This window comes from Heterocephalus glaber, unplaced genomic scaffold (assembly GCF_053883595.1).
Source record: "Heterocephalus glaber isolate CG9 unplaced genomic scaffold, H.glaber_assembly_v1.0 deba00001543, whole genome shotgun sequence".
NCBI lineage: Eukaryota > Metazoa > Chordata > Mammalia > Rodentia > Bathyergidae > Heterocephalus > Heterocephalus glaber.
In genome coordinates this window covers 9790930-9816395 of record NW_028258336.1, presented here as the reverse complement: position 1 = coordinate 9816395, position 25466 = coordinate 9790930, and the positions used below count along the sequence as shown (strand labels likewise).

Below are 25466 nucleotides of genomic sequence, written 5' to 3'. Positions count from 1 at the left end.
AAAAAAATTTCCCAAAATGTAATTTGTGGCTATACTTTTATATAAAAAATTGAGATGGCAAATAACAAACAGAAAAATATTTCTGCAAAAATGAGAGATGAATTAAAAGCTAATTTGCTGAACTATAAGATATTAATATATAATTCTTGAGAAAAAATAGAAAATTCTTATATACACATCAATTAAAACATATTATTCTTCAATGTATTAATCTGGAAAATACTAACTGTAAAATCTCAATACTTGAAATGATACAATATGGTACCATAATATACTAATATCAGTTTCTGAAGACCAGACTACAATGTCTCTTAAAATGTTTTTTAAGACTCATGTTTCTGAGAATCCATACTGAAGCAACAATACAAAATAACCTTCAAAGATGTTTATTTTTGCATCATTTTCTAAAGTTATGCATCTAATATTAAAGAGAATGGTTAAATAAATGTTAGTAATATAAAATTATGATACAGAAGTTTAGAGAGTAATATAAAGTGGTCTGAAATAATGGAAATATGAGTCTCGTGTTATTATTTTTAACCACTAATTTAATCAAGCCTAAAAAGTTCCCATGGAGGTTGAAGATTTTATCTTAATCATAACATTGTACAAATGTTCTATAAGATTTCTTCTTTATATACTATGTAGGTAAGAATTAGTGGATCACTAGAGAAAATTTCTACGTGAGTAATTTACAAAAAGAGTCTGAAACTAATTTTATCCATAAGTCATTTTGTATCTAAATATCTACTGGCCCATTTTAATCTTCTATCATTTATTCTTTGTTTTATAAAGCACAGTATTTATTTTCAATAATGTTTAAATGCTCTACTTCTGTGTGTTTACTGGAACAATAATCCATTTTTTTCCTAGTGATGTGTTATTCTAAAATTGAAAAGAGTAAGAGGAAAGATGATTGGTTATTTTATAAGCATTATCTTCACTTTACTTTGCTAAAATAAGTAAATCTCATAAACTTTTAAATTATTACTCATTTATAGCTTATAAATAGTGGCCCATTTCCGGAAAATTTGATGTAATGTTTTCCTTCTCTTTCCATGTCTTGCTGCACTGAATGAAAGATTTCACATAAGGCTATGCAATCAGTAAGGCAGAGCTGTCCAGATAAAAATAGAGAAAAATACAAGAGTGGAATTAAGTTTGAGATTCCCTTTTCTTTCAAGTCTGAGCAGAACATTCAATCGGTAGGTAGCTAACAACCAAGTGATAGTGTTACTTCAGCACTTTTTCACCTGTGGAATTATTCAGGTGGATGAGCACAGCATTTTATACTGGAAATTGCTTTAGGGATCCACTATTCAACACCCTGCTTACATATAGAGGAAACTGAGCTTATTAGGATTTATTTATCTAAGATCATTGAGCCAGCTAGTAGTGGCAGAGAAAGAACAATGACAAAGTTCTATACACATACAGCAAATTATTCTGTTAATTCATTTCTTTATAAGTTTCATGTATTCATGGTACCTAGTGTGAAGTCAAAGTTGGGTGGGTAATACTGAAAATGGCGTTGTCTCTTAGTACTCCAAATCTAGTGTCAAAACAAGAGAATTAAAACAAGAGGACAGAAAATATAAAAAAGAGGCCACTAAGCCTCAGAGACACTTAATGAATGATAAGTTCTCTCTAGTTTCCTTCCAGCCCCATTCTCAGAGGCTCTGGTCAGCCTAAAAGAACAGTGGACTACATCATACAATCTGTGTCCAGGTCCCACTTAGCTCAAAGCATGTGGCCTTGGTACTTTTCTGTACTGCTATGAACCTCAAAATGTAAAAAACAGTCAAAATGTAAATGATCTCTCCAAGGCCCCTTTTTCTTTATGTTACTAAGTACTTAACATATTCCAGGAGTTCCCCATCCAATCCCTTCCCTTCCCTTTCCCTTTCCCTTATCTCTTAATCTTTTAACCATTTATCTGTGTAGTGAGTTTGTTCCTAGCCCTGCCATTTAAAAGCAAAAAATAAAATGTGGTAACTTATACAAGAACTCTTAATATAACTGTGCACAACTTTGATGTTTCAGAATAATGCAGTTAATAGAAAGAAAACAACTAGCTGTGACCACGAAGTTGTTCTGAGAAATATCTGCTGCATATTAGTTTTAAATTTTACATATTCTATTTCAAAGAACTGATTTTCTCCCTTTCAAGCAAAAGAAAACAATTTTAATTAGTAGCACAAAAGTTACTAACTGCATCTCTGAAGATCCACCCTTACATATTGTTTCTTTCATTTCAAACAATTTGTAATTATATTCTCCAAGAATTTAATAAGACTTTTAAAGTTACTGAAACAAAGAAGAGACTAGGCAAAGAATAAAACTGGCTAGGGAATTTTTTTTTCTAAGAAGATGTCATCTAAATTCAATAGTTTAATCTAGAAGAGTTTTTGGGTTTACTGCTTCAAATAAATTCATAATTTTAATGAGTTTTTGTACAACATAGGGACTGGAAGTCTGGCCCTGATCACTCATGAATGGGTAGAAATATGTTTTGCACCAGCAGAATCAACATTCACCATGACTATTGTTGTTGGCTAATGATAAAAGTAATCATTGTTTTATGTGTTTTATCTATTTTTTGGTCATTACTCTGGCTGTTTATCTGTGTTTATGATAATTAGCTTGATGAAGACTTAAAAATAAATAAATCTGGAAAAAATGATCACTGTCATTTTTCAACATGTAATAGCGCATGAAGTGGATATCTTAAGAATTACCATATTTAGTCACTTAGACAAGCTTTTCAAAATTTTCATGTGAATCATTTAACAAATGAGGAGACCAATGTTCAAACAGATCGCAGCTATTCAATCTTACTACCAAAATATAACAGTAAAGCCCAGCCTTGAGCAACTTTATTTCCTAAACTTCTATTCTTTTTATAAGTACTTGGAGATGATAAGCACCATTTGATGTGAGGATGAAGGTTTTAATCTCTAGATGTGCCAGGTATGGCGTTTCAAGGATTCTAAATTTAGTCAAAGAATTTCACTTAGGCAAATGTCCTAAAGTAGACAGGTCTATGCCTTACTTAGAAACTCTTATAATCCTTTTGCATTTGAAAAAGTAATCTTTCTATGTAGAAATATTCTTTCACTCTGGCCTCCCATATCAGTGAAATTATTTCCCATTATTTACTCCACCCAAAAGAAACAATAATGGGAAATGTAGTCAATATTTATTTTGAAAGAAAAAAGAGCTCAGTAAATGGAACAATAAAGTATTTTAAGCCTTTATGGCACTTATTTAAAGCTATATCAATAACTGACATTTACCAGTTAGGACAATGTAAATAAATTCTAGCAAGATATCACAGCAGGTAATACTAGAACAATCACTGCAGTGGTAGGTATGGTAAAAATGGCTCTCTATAACAAAGCCTACACAGAGTAGTCAAGCCCTACATGATCAGTAACTGTTCTATAAAATGGGGCTGGGTCAATGGGATAAAAGAAGCTGGATCCTTTCCCCTGTCTCTTGTGTGTGTGTGTGTGTGCGGTGGGACCAGAACCCAGGGCCTCAGCCACACTAAACATGTTCTCCATGTTCTCTACTATTGAGCTGTACCTTCAACACTTCTTATTCCTGATATAAAAAAAAATATGGATCAAAAGTTAAACATAAAAAGAAAAGACTTTAAAAGACCTAGGATAAAGATAAAGTGAAAAAATTTTGACCATAAAATGGAGTCATACCACTTAAACAGACATAAAAGTCATTCAGGAAGAAAAAAATACTACATCTTAACTATATTAAGAAATTTTAGGGGCAAAACACCAAATAATCCAATTAATAATGTAGTAATAGACATTACTACATCCAACAAGAAAATGAGAAACTGTTCAATATCACTAATCATTGAAGAAATGCAAATAAAAATCATGAGATATCATCTCACACCAATTAAAATAGCTATTATTAGGGGCTGAGGGCATAGCTCAGTGGCAGAACACTTACTTAGCCTAGCTACTATCGATAAGTCAGAAAATAAGTGTCCATGAAAATATCGAGAAAATGGATATGTGCATTATTTATTGGTGGAATAAAAAATGGTACAACTGTTAAAGCAAACAATATAGAAGATTCTCAAAATATTAAAATCAGAACCACAGTAAAATGCAGTAATCCCACTTGAAGGTATATATCTAAAAGAGCTGAAAGCAGTATATTTGTACACCCATGTTCAAATAGCACTATGCACGATAGCCAAGAGGTCAAAGCAAAAGAAAGGTCCATTGAAGGATGAATGAATAAACAAAATGTGGTATGTACTAGAACGGAATATATTCAAACTTCAAAAGGAAGAAATTCATATGGAGAAACCTTTAAGACATTATGCTAAGTGAAATAAGTCAGTGACAAAAAGACCAATACTAGATGACTCCATTTGCATGAAGTATTTAAAGTGGTCAAATGCATAAAAAGGTAGAATGATACTTGCTAGAGGCCAGGGGGAAGAAGAAAATGATGGTTGATGTTCACTGGGTAAAGTTTCAATTTTACAAGATGAAAACTTTGTGGAAATCTGTTGCACAGCACTGTGGATATACTTACACTACTAAACTGCAGACTTTAAAATAGTTAAAATGGCAAGTTCTGTGTTATGGGTTTTGGTGTCATAATAAAAACTTAGAATATTTATGTGATTTTTAAAATAAACAAGACAAAAGAAAAAAACAGACTGAGAAAAGCATTTAAAATATTTATGACACAGAGCTCATTCCTAAATACACAGTTATTATAAATCAACACCAAAATGGTTATAATCCCAATTTTAAGGAGAAAAATGTATGAAGAGGCCTTAGGCCAAGAACAGTAACACTCAATGAAAAGATGTTCAAAATCACCCATAAAATATAAAGTAGTAAATAATAATACCTATTATTGTTTACCTAAAATAATGATATAAAATAAAAGTAGATCATATCCAGTAATGGTAAGAGTAATCATGAAAAACCAATAGGTCTTCTGGTATACTGTTTACAGGTGTGAAAAACAGTGAAACAATTTTGAAAGCCAATTTGCCAAAATCTTTTATTATTTAAAATTAATAAAATTTTGGGCTTATGATTTCACCAGTAGAAATGTCTTTCACAGATAAATCTGTTAGATTTTTGTTGTACTAGGGATTGAATTTAGAGTCTCATACATGCCAGGCAAGCATTGCACCACTGAACTATATTCCTAGCTCTTTTTCATTTTATTTTGAAACAGGGTCTCACTAAATTGCCAAAGCTATTCCCGAACTTGTAATCTTCCTGCCCAGGCCTCCCAATTGGCTGGAATTACAGATGTCACCATACTCAGACACCCTTCAGGTCTTGTAGTGAGAATTAAATGAAATAATCTCTGGAAACACCTACCATTGTATTTAGTACATAACACTTATTTGATAATGGTTACTATTACGGTTTAGCTCTAAAATGTCAACACCCCAAAAAGATCACAGGTTCAGAGGATGGGCTTTTGAAAGATAGGTGGATCATGAAGGTTCTAACTTCATTAGTGGATTAATCCATTGATGAGATCATAATCTGATGCCATTATTGAGAGGTGATGGTCTCATGGAAGGGAGTAGGTCATGGGGGTGTGAACTTGGAGTCATTATCTGGTCCCCAGTCTCTTTCTCTCAGACTCTACTCCTTTTTCTGTTTCCTGGTTTCCATCAAGTGAGCAACTTTCTTCCACCATGCCTGTCTACCATGATGTTTCTACTTCATCACAAACCCACAGACCTACAAGCAATGGAGCCACCTAATCATGGACTGAAACCTCTGAAATGTTGAGCCAAAATAATTTTTTCTTTTAAATTGCTTATTTTAGGTAGTTCACCACAGCAATGAAACCCTGATGAACACAGTTTCTGATATCCTTATTATATTTATTTAAACATAAACATTTTTAGATGGCTTCCCCAGGCAATGCCAAGAATAGTTCTCTGATGAAAGCAAATTGAAAGCTAAGGGGCATTAGGGGACTTACAAATGATTATATTTTATATGCACTTTTAACATAAATATGTACCACGTTTATGTTTTAAAATGCCAATTTTAGTCACTGAGATTTAGAGCAAGCATTCATAAAAAGCTGGTAAAACATCCACTAGTCCCTTTTTTGAACTACAGTTTTCCTTCTTTCTTTTCTCAAGAGAACTCCATGCACAGAGGATACAAGGTAAATAGGATTTCTCATTTATCTTTCTCAAATCCCTTTCTAGTGCTTTTGGAAGGAAAGACCAACACACTATGACTGGACATCCAGTGACCATGATAGTGTCCACTTAAAGGAAGCTGATGTTCTTGGCTTCTTATCACTAAAAGCCCAGTTGCACCAGGTGTTCAAGCTAGAAGCCTCAAGGGCAGCTGGAGCTGTAGGAAAGTATTCTCCAGACAGGTGTGATCTAAATGTCAGGCCATCTGGGTGGCTTTCTCAGCAACCATCATGACAAGGCACTGCTGTGGGCTAAAATGGCCCCCAAAGACATGTCCATGTTCTAATCCCTGGGATCTGTGAATATTAATTTATTTAGAAACAGGTCTTGACAGACGTATTTAAGGAGATCTTTTGGGATTATCCAGATTGGCCCTAAATTCAATTGCAAATATCCCGTAAGAGACATGCAAAGGAGAAACGCATGGGAAAAGCTATGTGGAAATAGAGGCAGAGGTTGGAGTAATGTCTTTACAAGCCAAGAAAACCAGTAATTACCAGAATATAGATGAGGTGTGAAACATGCTCTTTCCTAGAGTATTCAGAGCAAGTGATGACCTTCTTCATATGCCTTTATTTTGACCTCCTGGCCTCTCAAACTTTGAAATAATAAATCTACATTCTTTTGAGGCATCAAGTTTAAGGTTAGTTGTAATGGCAGCCATAACAAACTATTAGTTCTTAGACATCTTTCTCTGGTAGATCCAAGATCTGAGAACCAAAGTTTCAAATACAAACCAATCCTTACTGTTACAGCACAGCCTGCTATATATTTTTGTCATCGTTTCGACAGTCCACATACCATTATGGCACCTTATATATGGTTGAAAACACACAGCTTTGCTATAGAGTGCCATCACAACAGTTACTGCAGTTGACTTGAAACATGTTCCACCCTTCTGTAATTCTATAACTTAAAACTCACATTCTTGGAGCATACAAAATTTTCTGTCTTTTTAATATCCTATTTAAAAATCAAAACTTTCTAAAAGATAAAACTTTGTGAAGTGGAAGCTATAATATTTCATGGTTCCCTATGTGCAACTGGACCTGAGAAAAAATAAGAAAGTGGAGAAAAAGGGATCTAGAGAACTCTAGACACTGATTCTAAGGGCTGGACATGTCTCTTAGAACCTCTGACCAAGTTCTTTAAGAATCACAACATCAAAAAAAAAAAAAAAAAAAGAATCACATCAGAGAAACAAACATGAGCAGTCATATTCTTGCTACACAGAAACATATCAGCTTTTGATGGATAAGTCATGATTTTCTTATCAGACACCTTCTATTAAGGGAATGAAACAACACACATCTACATTCTTACCATGATTATAGTTCCAAAATGTGCTTTTAATGCTGCTGTGATTTTTAATGAAACATGTTCAGGGCATGGCAGAAGAGAAAAATTTTGCCTGGAAATGTTGGCAGATTTTTTTCCTGAAAGCCTTTAAAATTGGCAATATCTTAGAGAAATTGCAAGGATCAGAATCTGGCACTAGACTTTGTAGACTTAGAAACTAGAATCTCTCATCCTAGGAGACTGGCCTCCTCTCATGAGCAGATCACATTGTATAAGCTCATGAGACTGTTGGACAGGATCCAAAAGCCAATGTATTTCTTTTCATTGAACACTACAATCTTTGCTCAGACTATCAAGCTTCTAGCCACCTGACCTACTACTATGCTCTATAGGACTCAGTTGACAGTGCAATATAACAAGGAAAACTATAATCAGAAGATTGCTTTGTGAACATGGAACGAGAATGAGATAGACAGGATTCTGTTAGTAGGATGATTAACATAACTTGAAAGTTTAATGTCAGTTTTTTAACCAACAGTTCCTCATTCGTGCACTATATTTGAATATATACTGTCAACTGTTTTAGTGATCTTTTATGACAGTTCAAATTCCGAAACTTCCTGTTATCTGATTGGCCAGTAAACTCACATCTTTATAATAAAGTGTTGCATCATAACTCTCATGCATTAACCATAGATGTCATAGATTTATTCATGGGGATCCATCTTATTATTCTTATATCCACATCTTTTCCTTTTCCATTGTACTGTATGGAGGCAGCACAGAACCTTTGGGAGCTCATTATGACCACAGTACTAATTGTGGACAAAATACATCAGAGGAAACATCACAGTAAAACATTTAAAAATATTCCTAAAATGTAGCCTACAATTTTTTTTTAATTTTACAAGGTATCCTTCATTTCTGCTAGGTATAAAAAAAAACCCGTGGTTGTAACAAGAAGCTGATGACATTAACTTGTCAGGTAGCCCTTGGTATAAGCCTGACTTTGATGTGTCCAAACAAGCATAAATATAGAATTCATGATGAGGTCTATTAGGATTGTAAAATCTTCTGAGAGGAAGCTGTCTAGAGCTGCCCTGCTTAAGAGATTTAAAAGCAGACAGATCAAAGCATGTGTCATTGAAAATCCTACTTGTTATCATGAGAGAAAAGGTAAAATTGCAAATCCATTCAGTTGTATCCATTATTATAACGACTTGGAGTAGGCTAGGACGACAAAAATGAAGGGTGAATAGTTTGGGGTCATAAAAATACTAACCATAGGTCATGTGCCACTGGTATTGAATTTTTCTTTTCTATAGCAAGGATAGTTTTGTATTATTTTCTGGATAGCTATGGCAACAGCTTTTATTTCTGAGTGGCTGGTTTCCTGTCTGTAGACATCTGAGTAATATGTCTATTGCAAGCATTCATTAGGATACTGAGGATGAGTCAAAAAATGAGATGGATATATGTCAGAAGATTTCATGCTAACAGTAAAATCTATATTTCTGTTGAACTGGCAAGCCAAATTTTGGGCCAGTAAAAACAAATGCTGTCAGATTATAATTCATCTTATCAGCCCTCATGTCTCATTTTTTTCAACGAATTTAGTACTGTGATTATGTGGCTTGAGAAAGAAGTGGTTAAAAATGTCTTCATAGCCAGCACACTGAAAGGACAAGTTTAGAATAGAGGAAATATTTCTCTTTTCAGGATAAGTCACTCTTTAGAAGTTACAAAGTTACAGCTTAAGACAATTTGGGGGGGGCGGTCTTCATGGGTGATCTTCATCATAATTCTATGCTCTGTACAGCCTTTCACTGGCAGTGTATTTTTATAGTGCTTCCCTTACAATGCATCCCTCTTCAAACTGATGCCACACCGCTTTTAAATGGACCACCCTGTATACTCTGAATGAGTTTTGTTTTTTTTTCCAGTAAAGAATGTGTTGATGTAAATCTACGTTGGCAAGAACGTCATCAGAGTCAGCTGGGAGTGACAGGCATGTTCCAGCCAATTCTGGAGAGTGTGTTGAAATATGCCTCCCAGGCTACAAGAGCAAATGCACAAAGCATGCCCGCGTCTTCACAGGGGTGGCGTGCTGATCAGCAAAGCCCTGGCTCTGTTAGAACATAAAACACACACTGAGAGCATTTCTTGAGAAGAAGCCAACCAATCAATCATAGCGAGAGCTGCATAATCCTTACAAGTTAGAAGGTTCCGGGACTCACCCTTCCCCTGGGGAGGGGGGGAGTTTGTACATGTTGAGTTGCAGGGCACCTTTCTTTTCTAAGACACAGAAAGTGATATTTTCTAATAACAGCCAGCTGGCACACATAAGATAGATCCATAAGCTGGCAATACAAACTAACAATTCAAATTCCAAAGAGAAAGCTACATTCTATTTATTTCACAGTTCTTTCACTTATAATTATGATAATGAAAACACTCTGGTAAAAATGTTAAGATGTGGCACAGTCTTGTTGTCTTTTAAAACTATTTTATGCCAACACCTAATGCCAACTTTATTTAATAAAAGCAATGTTATTGTAACAATTACGTGTATAAACTGCTGTCAAGTACACTATATATATATATTTTTTTTTTTAAATGGTTTTCAGTCCTCAGTATCTAGCCCTACATACCCAGGAACAGAATTTTGTGTTTGATTCAGGGAAAAACAAATGACAATTTCATGCATGAAAACCTGTCCCTGGGCCATACATCTAGAAACTAGCAATTTCCTAGTCACCTTTCTGCATCCTCTACCATGTATCTTATCTCTACAGCATAAACATATGATAAAGAGATGGAAAGAATATAGCTTTATAAAGAAAAAAAAATGTCGACCTGCAGCCTGCTGGGCACACCTGGCCATCCAGATTCCCACTGCATCTCCCCACTGCATCTCCCCTCTTTTCTACAAATGTTCCCCAGATGCATTGTGGTACCTGGAATGAATTTTTTAAAAGAGGCCCAAGATACTGGCTGTCCCAGCAGAACAGTCTCTGGTTGTCTGACTAAAAGGTCTCACAAGGTCCTTGATTTTAATGCACACTCATTACAAGAAGCCCAAGACTGCTGGGGTGTTTCCTGTCACCAGAGGGCTCTGTAAATCCCCTACTTTGACTTAAGTACCCAGACTTCTCCCAGTATCACAAACTCTCCAGTGTGACTTTTACAAATCATAGCCTATCAGTAAAATCCCAAATTTTCAGTGCCTTCTCTGTTTTTTTCATCTTCTTTTTCCAATAGTCCTGGCTGCCCACTGAGAATACTGATTTATTCTAACCCTGTGATGTGGAAGTCATTTTCTCTCCCATATCTTTGTACTACTGACCCTAAAAGAGATGCAACGGTCTCTCTTGCAATTCTCTGCTGCTTCCAGCCCTCTCTCCCTTCCTTTAAAACATCCTCAAAATGTACAGCATAAGTCTGGCCTCCAGGTTTCAGTGTTCCTTGAGTCTCCAGGTCTTTCCTCAGCCCTTAAAGGTTTTTAGCACTGTCTCTCTCCAGCAGAAACTCTGACAGGATTCATGACTATAATTCCACCCATGGTCTCCTGGTTCCTTGCTCTCACTTATGATACTCACAATTCCACTTCAGCTACTTCATTTTCATACCCATATTCAAGGCCTTGCTATTACCAGTAGCTTACACAATAATCACTTTCAAGCATCTCCTCCTTCTCCCTTTCTTTGTAGCATATTCTCTCTAGTATTCTTACTCAAAAAAATGTCCAAACCCATCAAGGCCCTCAATGCATTGACCTTATAGCTTTTACTGACACTCCACAACCTGTGTCCACTTTTAGCAGGCTTATCATAACTAAGGCATCATACCCACTCTTTGCACACCCTTCAATTCAGACCTGACCGGAATATCTCACCTCAGTTAAAGCCAATCCTTTCTCAACTCTGGGTTTATACCTATGCAGTCAATAATAGCTGAGGAAAACCCTAACCACAGCAACTTTTAATGCATGAGTACTGGTCTGAGCTGGCTCCTTTAGGGTGGTATGGACATTTTACATTGCTGTAGACAATGTTCTCTCTCTTCCCTGAGATTCCACAATTGATCATTTCACATTTCTTTGTTGACATTTCCAACATCTCTTTCCATTCTTAAATTGATGTTAACTGTTTTATTACAAAATAGAAGCAACTGAAAGATACTTTTCCCAAAGCTCAGCAGCAAAGCTACCAAGCTCATGGCCTTCTAAACCCTCAAATTCTTCTACTGTTTCTCATTAATTATGAGGACTATACAAACAACGCTTTCATTAAGGGTAATCTCTTTGCATCTATACTGGAAGTCTTATCACTCCATACCCCATGCCTCAGAGTTATTTCTCATGCAATTCCCCTAATCTCTCATAACAAAATATCCTCCATTTTATGCGTTCTTTCTCAAAATAATACAAATACAACATAATGTCTACACTTAGAAACACATCCAATTCTTCTTCCTATCATCCCACCCTATTTGAGACCAAAACTCCAAGAGTTAACTATTGCTTCCACTTCACTCATCATTTCTTGAACCCAGTGGATCTGGAAATTTTATAGGAAGTCAAACTCTGAGTAGTCTTCTGTCTTATTGTATCAGGGTTAGTGCACATGACCGGCAGAATATGTCAGAGTAATGGTGTGTCATTTCAAAGTCTAGGTCATGAACGTCATGGGGCTTCTGCTTGACCTTTCTTGGATCATGTACACGGTGCATATCATAAGGACACTCAGTCCTTTGGAGAAGCCCACACAGTGATGAAGTCTTCTGCCACTGGCCAGTAAAAAGCAAGCCTGTCTGCAGGCAGTGCCATCTTGGAAACTAACCTTCTAGCCACAGATACACCTTCCCTGACAACTTGACTAAAAATTCTGACAGAAACCTGTGCCAGAACCTCCCTGACCTGCTCCCAGATTGGATTCTTAACTTTCAGAAACCATATGGGATAATAAATGCTCCTTATTTTAAACCGGTAAATTCTGGGGTAACTTGTTATATTTCTCCCTATCCAGTCTTATATCATCATTATTGTACCAAAGACCCCAGTGCAGTAGCCACCAATGCCCTCCATACTCCAGGGCAATGAAGAATCCTTGGTCCTCTTTTTAGGTGACCTCAAGCAGCACAAGACATAGCTTATCATTTCTTCCTTCCTAAGATGCTTGTTTATTTGGCTTTCAGATATCTTTCTCAATTTTCCTTTTACTCATTTTCCGTGGATTCTACTGCTGGTTTTTCCTCATTTTGCTGTTTTCTAAGTTTTGATGTGCCCCTCCTGTCACCAATTTTTTCACTATAAATACCTCCTCCTTAAGCAACTGCATTCCAGTCTCATAATTTTAATATATTTTATTTGTAATGACTTTCAAGTGTTTTGTCTCTAGTGCTGATCCCTGCTCCAAACTTTAGATTCATATATCCAATTATCTAAGTGACACATTCATTTGGAAGTCTAAGAGACATCTCAAAAGTAAAATACTTAAGCTAAACTACTTGCTGAATTCCCCTAAATATGCTCCTTCAAAAATCTTTCCCAGCAACCACATTCTGTACGTTGCTGAGGCCCCAAACTAGGGTCACCCTTGATTCTTCCTTCTCACTCTTCATATATAGTCAATCAACAAATCTGCTTGCAGCTAGTAGATGGAATTGTGACCTTTTTGTTTTTTAACCATTTCTACCTCCACATCCATCACCATAATATCTCACCTGGATTATTCCAACAGTCTCTTAACTGATCCTCTGGTTTCACCTTCTCACTGCATCTATATTTTCTACAAAGAAGTGGGGATGATTCTTTCCAAGACTGAACGAGATGGTGTCTCTCCCTAAGGCAGACACTCCCACTACTAAGCATTTTCACCTTGATACATTACAGTCATCGCCAAGTAAATCCCAAGTTAATACTGCCTCAAAATACTATGTGATCTGACTCATTTCTATGGCTTTGACCTCACTCTGTTACCTTTTCCCTCCCTCAAACATGCCAATAACACCTTCCTTCAGGGCCTTTGCACTTGTTATATCCACTGCTGAAATGCTCTTCTCAGTAATCACACGCTCACTCAGTACTCCTCAAATCTCTACTCAAATGTCACTTCATAGAGTCTCCCCCCAAAAAATGTTACATAAAACTATCTCTTAGCCTACTTTCTTCTACTTTACTGTACTCATCACTCTCTGACCCACTGGAATATTTATTTGTGGGTCATCACCTTTTCTACTAAAATAGGCACCCCCATGGGGACAGGACTTTTTTGATTTTGTTCAATGATCTATGCCCAGAAGATTGTCTACTACATCTCACTTAGAAATTATTCTTTGAATGTAAAGAATAAGAGGATATTTAGCTTCTGACTTTTACCCTGGTTAGCTGGTATTGAGCTAGAGAAAACTATCTTCAGAGGAAGATATTTTTCCATGCTGCACAGTCCATCAGAACTTCAAGTTGGGTTCTAAGTGCTATATTCTTTTTTTTAAATTAAATTCTCGTATTGGTACATTAGAGGTATACAACACAATTACATTTCTCATTGGGAATTGTACCTTTACATGATGCATCTTGGTTCTTATTTTTTCCCCATTCCTAGCCCTCCCTTCATGCCCTCCACCCTTCCCTATTTACAAAGACTTTATTTCCATTTTTTCCATTTCTCAGCATTTTTCCTTTCCCTTTTTTCCTTTTCCCTGCCCCTCCCACTACCCCTACCCCTGTGGACCTTTTCTTCCTATTTTGCATTATCAATTATTCATTCTAATCATTGCTACATTTTAGGTATACAATATAATGCCATTCATCATTGGAAATTTGCACCTTTACATAGTCTCTCTTGGTTCTTAGTTTTCACCCTTGCCCAGCCCTCCCTTCAACCCCTCCATTCCTCCCTATTTACAAAGATTTTGTTCCTATTTTTCCATTTTCTCATATTAATCTCTTTCCCTTCTACCCTTTCCCCTAGCCCTCCCACTTCCTTCCCCTTTGCCCCTTTTCTTCCTATTTCACATTACCTATTATACATTTTAGTCCTTATTTACACTTTCATTTTCTCACACCAGAGAAACTATTCAGTATTTATACATGTGTGTCCTATTTATCTAAGTGTTATATTCTTGCAATTTAGTACAAAGTTGGGTATAGTCCTCCATGGAAATAATGCCTGTGTTCTATGCATCATAACACAACTGGCACTACTGGAATATGTCTGGTTTAAATGGAGATAGAATTATGTATTCTTCTATTTCAGAAGGATTATCATGGCAGGAGTAGCAGGGCATTAGCTAGCTTCAGATGGTTTAGATTGGTCTAATGGGATGGAGTCTCACATTCTAACTACTGAAAGGTTTTAACGCACACACTTGAGGCTTACCAAGCTTAGTATGGGGTAATAACTCAAAATGTTATTTACTTTTATGTGGGGTGAAGATACTAAGAAAATAAAATTGATCATGTTTCATTTAAGCACATAAAACCCAGATTGGGGAGAGGGAGGGAGTGAAGGGTGTGGGGAGAGAGAGAGAGAGAGAATGAGAGAGAATGAATGGAAGGGAGAGCAAAAGAGGAAAGGAGAAGGAGAAAGTATTAGTTATGCTTCAAAAACTCATTCCAGGATGCCTTTATGGTCTACTTCCTCAGAGATATTCAAACTCACCTAAATCCCGTGAAACTCTCATATTTGTTCATGCTTTGTTTGGTGATAGGAATTCATCCCCTACCACTTCTTTTTCCATTGTCCAGACCAGTTCTGTCCCTGATGAAATATATTATGCTCTACATCAATATCAATTCTTTTCCAAGTCCTATTCTTCTCTTTGTCAGATGTGATAATAAATCCTAAACCTAACTAGGTTATCATTAATATTAAATAATATAAGATAATTCATTGAATGGTACTGGAGACTTCATGTTACTGCAACTTTCTTACTCATGAATTCTTGAGTAATTATTATACCCAGATATATGATATCTACCTGATAAAAACTCTCGCCACTCTTTGTATTTAGCTATGGTAACTCCTGTTACATGGTTATTTGAGAAGCCATAGTCTATTCTCCACTAAATCATAATCTTTGTGAGCAAAGACAATGCCCCAGTAACATCCCATTCAGCAATGGTGCAGAGTGGACACAGTATAAGAGATGAATTAAACTTTTAGATTTCAGTAGGCTCAACTCATGCTCCGTGTTCCATCAATACTAATTTTGCATTATATTTGAATAGTACTTTATTATTTTCAAAGGTCTTTTTGCTAAGTATATCATTTGAACTTTTAAATCATTCTATGAAGCATGTATCAATTAGTAATAGTTCCATTTACAGGAAGAGCGTAATTGGGGCCTGTGGAGTTTAAATGATAACTCTAAATTACCTCTTAGTGAGTAAGTAGCAAAGTCAGAGTGAGCTATGGATAGCTGAACCTCTTCTTTTATGAAGAGACTATGCTATGTGTTAGGAATGCACGAGTGAACACAGTCGTCAGTTCCTTCCTTCAGGAAGCTACATTTCCAGGTCAATTATTCTGCACTCTTGTTAATTTTCCTTCCAGAGGAAATGTTTGGACATATTTCAGATTTTTTACAAGATGAGAGCTGCTGTCACCTAGTAGGTAGTGGCTAGGTCTAATCATAACCTCCTGCAATGCACAAGACAACCCCTAGGGCAGCATTATCTGGGCCCAGTCATCAATAGTGTCCAGGTTGAGAAACCCTTTTCCTGATTCATCTCCACTGGTATCCATGGAAACACCACCAGAGATAATCCTGGAGAGTAGTTTGGAAATATAGATCATCCAGACTTAAATACCAAGTTGAGGAATACAAATTTTAACCTATAGATCAGAGTGGCAAACTATGGCCAGTGGTCCAAATCTAGTCTAATCTTTAAAATATGTATTTCTTGTAAAACATTCATGCTCATTTGTATGTATTTGGCTAGTTCTTCACTGCAATGGCAGAGTTGAGTAGTTGCCATAGAAACAGTGTGGCCCCAAAATCCTGAAGTATTTAGTGTGTAGCTCTTTACAGACAAAAGTTTGCTCACCTCTGCTTATAAATCATGGGCAGCCAAAGCAGACCTGCAGAATGAAGTCTTGAGGTTGCATAAGTAGGACAGCATTGAGAAGAAAAGGGTGACAGCACCAAGATAAGATAGAATTTCATTGAACTAGTCAAGCATAAGGTAAAAAATGAAAACCAATGGTAGTGTTGGGAAAGAACAGAACATCAAGAAAAATTGGATGAAATGATGCATAGGCCTGGGCAGAGAGAGGGCAAAGCAGAAGTGAATGATGACTTCAGACGGTGCATTAGGAAAATAGTAGTTTAATGAACAGAAACAGAAAAATCAGAAAGGGGGAAATAGTAAGCTTACTTTTGCACGTTAAATTGAAGCGTGGTATTCCTGGAGGAAATGTCCAAAGGAAGCATACAGATCTGAAGTCAAGGAAGTGAGGTTTAGGAGTCAGACTGTATTAAGTGAGCTGACGTCAGAGCTGGGATAGAGCACATGGTGTGAGGAGCATCCTGAAATAAGGTCAGAGGGCTAATTATAGAACTCAGGGAACTTTCATTTAAGGTGCTTGAAATAAAGACAATAGAGGGGAAAAGAGTCTCACAGAAGTAGCATGAAGTCTATGAATGAGACAGTTGCAGGAAAGACAGTGAGAGTAAGTATCAAATGTTAATATATATTTCTTTTGATGACACTGAACATATCAATAAATAATTTTAATGCGAAACCAACATTGCTTTTAATTTACTTATGTATGCAATTGCTCATTTATAAAGAAAATGCTGGAGATTAATGTTAGATAATGCTTCTCCTTAATCACCTACAGCTGGTACACTGCTCTTTTTTTTGAGAGCTTTATGATTTTCACTCCAAGGTATATCACAGTCCTCTGAAATCTCTATTAATAGTATGAAAAAGAGGAGAAAATGAGGAATCAAGATGTCCCTCTAAGACAGTTTCTCAAAAGATGGCTTTGGCATCACCTGTAGGTCTGAGGCCTCTCTCAAACCTACTGTGGGTTCAGGGTGTGGCTTCAGGGGTGAGACCTACACAGCTGTAAAGGACCCACTCTCAGAACCCGCTCTGTGCATGGATTGGATGCAAGGTGCTGTCATGAAATATGTCACATTTTATTGATCAAGAGGCCTGCTTTGGCATTTTAACTGGCTCTGCAAACTATGCAGCCACTCCTGTTTTAGTATTCTAGTCTAGCAGTAAGTTCTCCATGAGATTACAGAGGTGTAGAAAAATGTGAATCTTTTAGCTCAGCCCTCACTCTCTTGCTTAGAGATTTTCTACTTTAAAATACAAACCTCGGAGTCTTTGTAACTAGGACATGGAAAGGGCCACTAGCAGATGCAGTACCTTTCACAAAACTGTTCTCTGTTCCTTTGAATCTGTGCAGCTATAAGGCCGGAAATGAACAGTTACATGGTAGAAAATCAGGGTGCCAACACCATACTTTACGCACAGGGGTTGGACTCTCCAGGTTCAAGCTCAACGTGTTGACCATCAGTAAAGAATTCACATCAGAAGAGCCTTCTCACAGGTAGGTATTAATAGTTTAACAAGTAATTAATAGCTTAACAAGTATTAAAAGCTTGGGGGCCCTTGGGTTCATATACCTGATAGTGTGAGTCACATCAAGATAATTTTAGGCATAACTGATATAGTTTATTGAATTTTAAAGTGTGGAATTAAATAATAAGGTTATTTCCTTTCCATTTTGCTTCAGTTATTCTCATTGCCCGAAGGAAGAAGAGTTAATTGGCCCTTCATATATCTATATATTTACTAAATTCATTTTTGGGTTTTTTGGTACCGGAGATCGAACTCGGGTCCTTGTGCTTGTGCAGCAGGTGGCAAAACCACTGAGCTAAATCCCCAGCCCTAAATTCATTTCTTTAATAAAAGAGAAACCAAACCTTAGGCTCAGAGCCATTTGCTGGTCATGGTATTTAGGCAAACTTGAATTATTTTGCCTTTTATATTGTATTTTTTCAATTCTCTTCCATGTTTGATAAAAGACACTGTATTACAATTTATAATAATGACACAAAACTTCATCTTTTAGCCATAAGGACCTTTAAATTAAAACATATATGTACTAGAAATATTAAATGCAAAAGAGTACAAATAGTCCACAGATGTACCTTAAGCTATGAAGGTAAAATGAGAATGAGCATAGCGTTAATAACTCTCTCCTGTTGTGAGTAGAGGCTTTATGAAAGATAGCCTCAGTCTGTTCAGAGGAGAGCCGTACATGTCCACCTTGTGCGTCAGCAGCCTGCAATTCATGTGTGTTTTAGTTATTACTCCCCATAAGTGATATGCTGCCCTATCTGGCACTCACTCAGCAGAGGGTCATAAAATTACACACGGTATAGAATAAAGCAAAGTAAAACAAATACTATAAACCTAAAGATGGTAAACAAGTAGAAATAATAGTCTAAATAACCTTATTAGTCAGAAAATTGCTTACTCTGAAAGGTCAACTAATACAATCACCATTGTAAGTATACATGTGTAGTCTGCTCAGCAAGAAAATAGAATAAAGCAGGCACTCTGCTAACAACAATGTAAGGAGGAAGTCACTTTATTTTAATAATAGCTATTTGATCACAGGGCTGTCTCATAAAAGTAATGGTAAAGAAATTTTAAAATGACGGCAATGTAAAAATAAATATGTGTTGAACAATGGACAAAATATTAACATGAAAGTAACATATCTATGATAAAACTCTTGATAAAAATATAATTATTCTGATGATCTACTTTGATATAGTGCTTATTTTCTGCCAATTAAAATTTCTTCAAATTGTCATACTAAAAAAGGAATTATGGAGGCTTTTTTCTTTTTTCCAAACTTCTCCTTAAAATCTTGGCATTTCTTTTATAAGCTTAGGTCTTGGTGTATAATTTAACCAGTATGAATTCTAAAAGATAAGGATTAGTCATCAGAGTTTAACCAGTTAGTTATTCAGTAATTTCCCAAGACTCATAAATATATTTAAGTAGGTTTTTCTTTAGAAATACAATAGACGTAACTTTTTAAAAATGCAAACTATTACAAAAATGCAAATATTTGCCAAATTGTGACACTATCATATATACTTTCATTCATATATACTAAAATCAATATATGCCACACTAGATGTGCATAAACCCAGAATATGTACACACACACACACACACACACACACAATCTTAGTAACGAAATCCATAAAAATGTTTAATCATTGAGTTTACAATTTCTTCCCACTGTGATCATCAAACACCATATCTCCGGGACTTCTTGGCTGGGGGGTATGGATCCTTGGGTGGCCAGCATGAGTGGCACAGCCACAGAAGGTGTATTCTTTAACCAGTCAAATAAAAAATATTTACTGAACACATATTAGACAGGTGCCACTTGGAGCTTCCCAGTGCATACAAAGACTGATATACCTGCATATTCTGACTCTTTACAAATGAACAGTCCAGCTACAGAGTCCAAATACATGTACAAAATAGAACACATCATAAAATCCAAAGTTTCAAACAGATGGCAACACAGCAGGTCTGAGGGTTCCAAGAAAGACTTTCCCACTGGAAGAAAGGCGCTTTTGGCACAATCAGGCCAGTCAGCCCAAAGTCGGGCCCCCAGTGCCAACGCTTTCCTTTTCTTCTCTCTCATTAAACCATATGATTTACTTACGATATACTGAACCCAAACAATACAATCTTTAAAATGCTATTTTAAAGAAAAATTGCATTCACTTCTGGTCCCACAGATGGTTCATTCCAAAAGCTGGTTAAAATCTTGTTAAGTTAGACACAATTTTATAGCGGTGGTGTGTGGCGTGAAGCTGGCAGAAGAACGGAAGAGTGTTTGGAGGTAAGACGGGACTTGGTCCTCCTACTTGGGCACCAGTCACTCACAGTCAGCCATGCATCAGGCCAGATCTGGTTACCAAGCACTTTGCTGCTCCGTTGCTTAGTAACTTGAGCCTGTGTACCATCACTCTCAGCTGGCTTTTCTGAAGCCAACGATTAATAGATTTCTGACTTGATCTTTCTCCTTAGAGCTTAAGCCTTTCATGCCCTTTTCCCTGAATCACTGAAAATAAAATTATTCTGATTGGTTTTATTTATAAGTTCATCTTATTTAAAAATCACTCTGAATGAGAATGTCCTCTCTTGACTTTAAAGCCCTTCTTCACCAAAGACATGTATTTCTATTCCACACACAATTCTTATCCGAAAGCAGGATAACAATTTTCATACAAGCCACATGCATAGAAAGATAAAGTAAGATGCTATGCCAAGAGTGAGTTCTCCCTTATCCTTCTAAATAACTACCATCATTTTATTTATTTATTTGTGATACTTGGGATTGAACTCGGGGTCTTCACACTGAGCTGTATTCTCAACCCTTTTTATTCTTTATTCTGTGTCAGGGTCTCACCTAGCTCTGCTCAGGTCAGACTCATTCTTGCAGTCCTCTTGCCTCAGGTTCCTGAGCCACTGGAATTACATTTAACTACGATCCTTCAAAGTCTTTGAATATTCATCCTTATATTTTCCATATATAGCATGGCAGGGTAATAAAAGTGAATCTGACTTTTAGAGAAGAGATGTCAAAGTAAAGCATAAAGGATGTAGAGTTAGACAGACCTAGGTTCAATTTTTAACTTTACTAGTTTCATAGCTGAATGATCTTGATTTTGAAATATCTCGGCCAGACTACAGTATTTGTGTTTGCAAAGTATACCTTAGTTGTTTTGAAGGGTTGATGTACATAAAGAACCTGCCACAGGTTAGAAAACTATGTTATTAGGACTAAAGACTATTATTCATTCTCTTGTCAAAAGAGAAGTTCAGGCTGCCCTTGAACTATGTAACTCAGGCCTGCCTCCAACTCACAGAGATCCTCCTGCCTCAGCCTCCTGAGTCCTGGGATAACAGGTGTGTGCCACCACACCCAGCTTCAAGGTCTCATTTTTAGAAGTATTTCATCTGAAATAGCTGGAGAGATCTGTGCCTGTAAAGTTGCCCATGAAATAGTTTTTCCATTTTTTATACACAGTAGTATGGACTGATGTGTTAAGATGGTATAATATTGAAGAATTGCTAAAAGAATTTTCAATTAGAATTTTTATAATGATCTATAGATTTACATATTTTCTACATAAAATCACAGTTTTCAGATGGTTTCCTAGAGTGAATGGCACCAATACTTTCATTCTGAAGGCCCAGAAGCCTGTGTATGAGTCAGAGAATTATTGCAGAATTCTGTCTTTTTTTTACCCATGCAACATCTCCCTCACCTTCCCACAGCAGCAAGCTGAAACATGTTTTTAATTACTTATCTTAAATGTACTGCAGTTTGTTATCACTTTGTAAATTTAATTAGTTAAGTTTTTTACTTGTAAATATTAAATACCTTTCTAGCCATATCACTTTTAAATCACAAGCCTACAATTCTAAAAGGTCAAGTAACTAAGGTCAAAATCAAGAGCCCAGCAAACCTAGCAATACTTCAATTATACTAAGTCAGTCACAACTTTTAAAACATGCTTTTTTCCAAAAGCAAAGTCATTTATTTAAATGTCACTTCTTCCTGAAACTGCTACTTTAAGACGAAATCTGGCAGGTTCCTACCAGAGAAAGAAAAATAAACAAAAAGTGCTGAAACTCATTTAGTTACCTAAACTCACAGGAGATTTTTATTTACAAAAAATCATTTTAAAATTTAAAGCTTTGACTTAAATTATTGAAATGAACTTTGAGATTCAAGTTTTTATTTTCCTCTCATTTAATATTTCTACCAAGTTTGCAAGAAAGGCTATGTTTTTGTGTGCATTTTCACCATAACCACTAATGGCTTCAGCTGGTACAGTCAGCCTTCATATCTTTTCTTTATGATAAATGGTAATGTTCACAGGAAATACACTGGAGTAATAAGTGGCAACTTCACTCAATTTTTTTCTTTATTATTTCTCAGTAACAAATTGTCACTTTATAATCTTTGCAATACTGTAAGCATTACAACTGAATGGACATGCACTATAGGAAGACTTTCTTCCTGGGGTCTTCTGGTTTTATTTTTAGGAAGACTAAACGTGTCTTTAGGTGCCTTTCAGAAGCTGCAGTGGTTCCATCTACCATGATTCAGATAATGCCAAACAGCTGGGAACTTGGCTGTAGTGGTGCTGACTACCCTAGCCCAAAATGCAGGCAGTACTTCCTGGTGTGCTCCCCAGACAGTGTTCACCTGGAAACTTCCTCCCCACCTCCTTGTGCCACACTTCACTTATTTTCTTCATCTGGGTTAGTATCTGCCAGGAGAGCACCAGCCATTCTTCTTTGGGCATTTTCACCATAAAACAGTGAAAAGATAACCTTAAAGCTAAATAGGATAAATGTAGGACAGGTGCAACAATAAAAAAAGAGTACACAAATAGAATCACTAAACAATGGCTTTGAAAAGCCTGGTCAGTTGGGGATGGGGATGGGGGTGGGAGTGGGGGTGGGGGTGGTGTGTGTTTGTGTGTGTGTCTGTGTGTGTGTTATGCCCTATGTTTATTTTTAACCTACAAACCCTAAATGGCAGGATTTCTCCTTTATAGGTGACAAATGCTTTCGTCCCCCTTCTGTGAAGATTTATAGTATATTTGGCTCTTAAACAAGAAAGCAACTTCAGTTGCTGAAGAAATGATTCAAGAAAGCAAATGTTTACTTTTAAACATGAGCAACTTTATACCTCATGCCAATGCCTGATAAAAAGTAATTGATAATAAAGGAAAAATATGGTTCAAATTATTTATCTAGGTCCATACATTTGTAAAATATCCTAAAAATATCTGAACAAGATCTTTTTAAATTTCAAAATTAAATTCTAAAGAAATTACTTTTCTTTGGTATCTCTGTTTGTATCTCTCAGAATTTTCCCACATAGTCCTTAATCAGGAATAAAATCTCCATCATGTTTTTTATACTGGAAAATCATATTTTGCTTTTGTCAAAAAAATCTGATGTAAACAGTGATAAAGTAACAACATTTTAAAAATCTGAGTGAATATTTTCCATAAATGTGAAAAATGCTATAACTTAAAAATGGTTATAATTATTATAAAATTACTTTTTAAAAGAATGTGAGCTGAAAGAGCAGAGGTTTTATATTTTAAGCATAATGAAACAGTAACTTTTAAGTTCCTTAAAACTGTACTCAGCAGTTCTCACTTGTTCATCTATGACTTTATTTAGCCCTATCATAAAGGAGATATACTCAAATTGGGTGAAGAGAAAACCTGAAGATATAAAGAATTTCCTATCTGATTTTTCTAGAATAAACTAGTACTGGAAATTCTTTAGCAGAGATTCCACTGACGTCAGAGATCTTGCTGAGGTCAGAGGGAACCCCCTACACAGACAAAACCCAAGTCCTGCACACCATCACTAGATTGCAATGAAGTATGTATTAATTAAAATGGTAAAACGGTGAGCCAACAAGCATGGACACAGATATTTCTAATCCTAACCCAGTGCTAGATCTAAAACCAGTGTTCAATACTTACTAACTAGCAATAAACATTGAGCAACAGCAGAAGTAAGATGTGCTACAGAAATTTGAAGGTGGGAAGAGATTTCTTCCAGTTGGGACAATGTGACCAACAAAGTGCTCAGGAAGAGCAGAGACCTGAGAGATGTGTGGAAATGGAGCAGGGCCTCACCCCATGGCTCTGTCTCAGCACAACCCCTCCTCTCTGGCTTCTGCTTTCTCACAGTTACAAAACCAACTGACTGACAGTCATTGTTTTGAATTCTTGGGTCTCTTCACATATATTCGCACCAATCTAGCCACAAATAACTGATAGGATAATCATCTAGAAATTTAAATGTGATGCTATAGATCATACAGATCAAGGCTGGAAAGGGGGCATAGAGTACATAATGGGGAACATTTTGTTTATGGCACTTTCGAAGCATCCAGCACTATGCAACACATTTTAATTTATGTGTAACTGTATTTAGTAGAACCACAGCCTCAAATTTCAGGAAGTTCCTATTTTCAAGAAATTGGGAAACTAAGACATGTTAAATAAATTGTCCAAAATCACACAATAGTAAGTGGAAGAATCTGAATTTAAACTTTAGTAGATTAGATTGTCTAATAGATTTTTATCTACTAGACTATTATCTGTAGTCTGGGTTTTGGAAGCTGCTTAAGTCACACAGCACCCAGAATATTGTATTAACCAAGTATGTTGCACTTTAAATAGGTCATGACAACCCAAATGAAGTCTGGATACGAGCATAAGCTTAAGTATCACATGCTTTTTTCCATACAAGAAACTCAAAGTGTAAATAAATTAAAGAGCAGAATAAAAGATAGATAATAGGAAACAGAGAGATAGAATTTTTGCAAAAGGAGACTAGGAAATATAGGGAGAGAAGAGTGAGGGAGGGGAAGGTGATAAAACAAAGAATTGAGATGTGTTATGTACATGTATCAGTTCCCCACAATGAATGTAATCATCAAGTACTGCAAACATGTAGTAATAAAAAAAAAATCTGGATTAATTTGGCAAATACAGCATACAAAAACATAAAATAACAAGTGTTTAGTTAAGAAAGAGATAACTTTTACAAAGATAAGAACACTAAAATGATGATTATTGGATTTCTTTAGCAGATAGTTATAAAGCATCCACCACTGGCCACCCATCATGTTAGGCATGGGTGTACCAAGACGAATAGAACAGGGCCCTGGCTCTCTGGTGGGTTACTCCAAGCGTTGAGGGCCACACAATACAAACGAGCAAAGAGTCAAGCTGAGGGTTTCCCAGAGCAGTTCCTACACTCACAGATGACAGTTACAGGACAGGAGATGTCAACTGTTTACAAGCAAGGTCCTTCCATTCAACAGAC

General features: G+C 36.2%; 2 protein-coding genes and 1 long non-coding RNA gene across 4 annotated transcripts in view; 1 reads left to right on the top strand and 2 right to left on the bottom strand.

The window, feature by feature from the left end:
* The window catches only part of LOC147824446 (3',5'-cyclic-AMP phosphodiesterase 4D-like), a 483409-nt gene that overhangs the window by 276771 nt on the left and 181172 nt on the right, over nt 1-25466 (bottom strand). The gene's annotated exons all lie outside the window — the stretch shown is intronic.
* Nucleotides 1-25466, bottom strand: part of LOC147824448 (uncharacterized) — an 84767-nt gene that overhangs the window by 56131 nt on the left and 3170 nt on the right. Inside the window, exon 2 of the mRNA XM_087189616.1 lies at nt 1-25466. This exon is cut by the window's left edge and continues 56131 nt beyond it. Coding sequence (XP_087045742.1) covers nt 25412-25466 — 55 coding nt within the window. The 3' untranslated portion in view covers nt 1-25411.
* The window catches only part of LOC147824447 (uncharacterized), a 12027-nt gene continuing 4527 nt past the window's right edge, over nt 17967-25466 (top strand). Inside the window, exon 1 of the long non-coding RNA XR_015442370.1 lies at nt 17967-18102. This is a non-coding gene — a long non-coding RNA (uncharacterized LOC147824447). The remainder of the gene's footprint in view (nt 18103-25466) is intronic.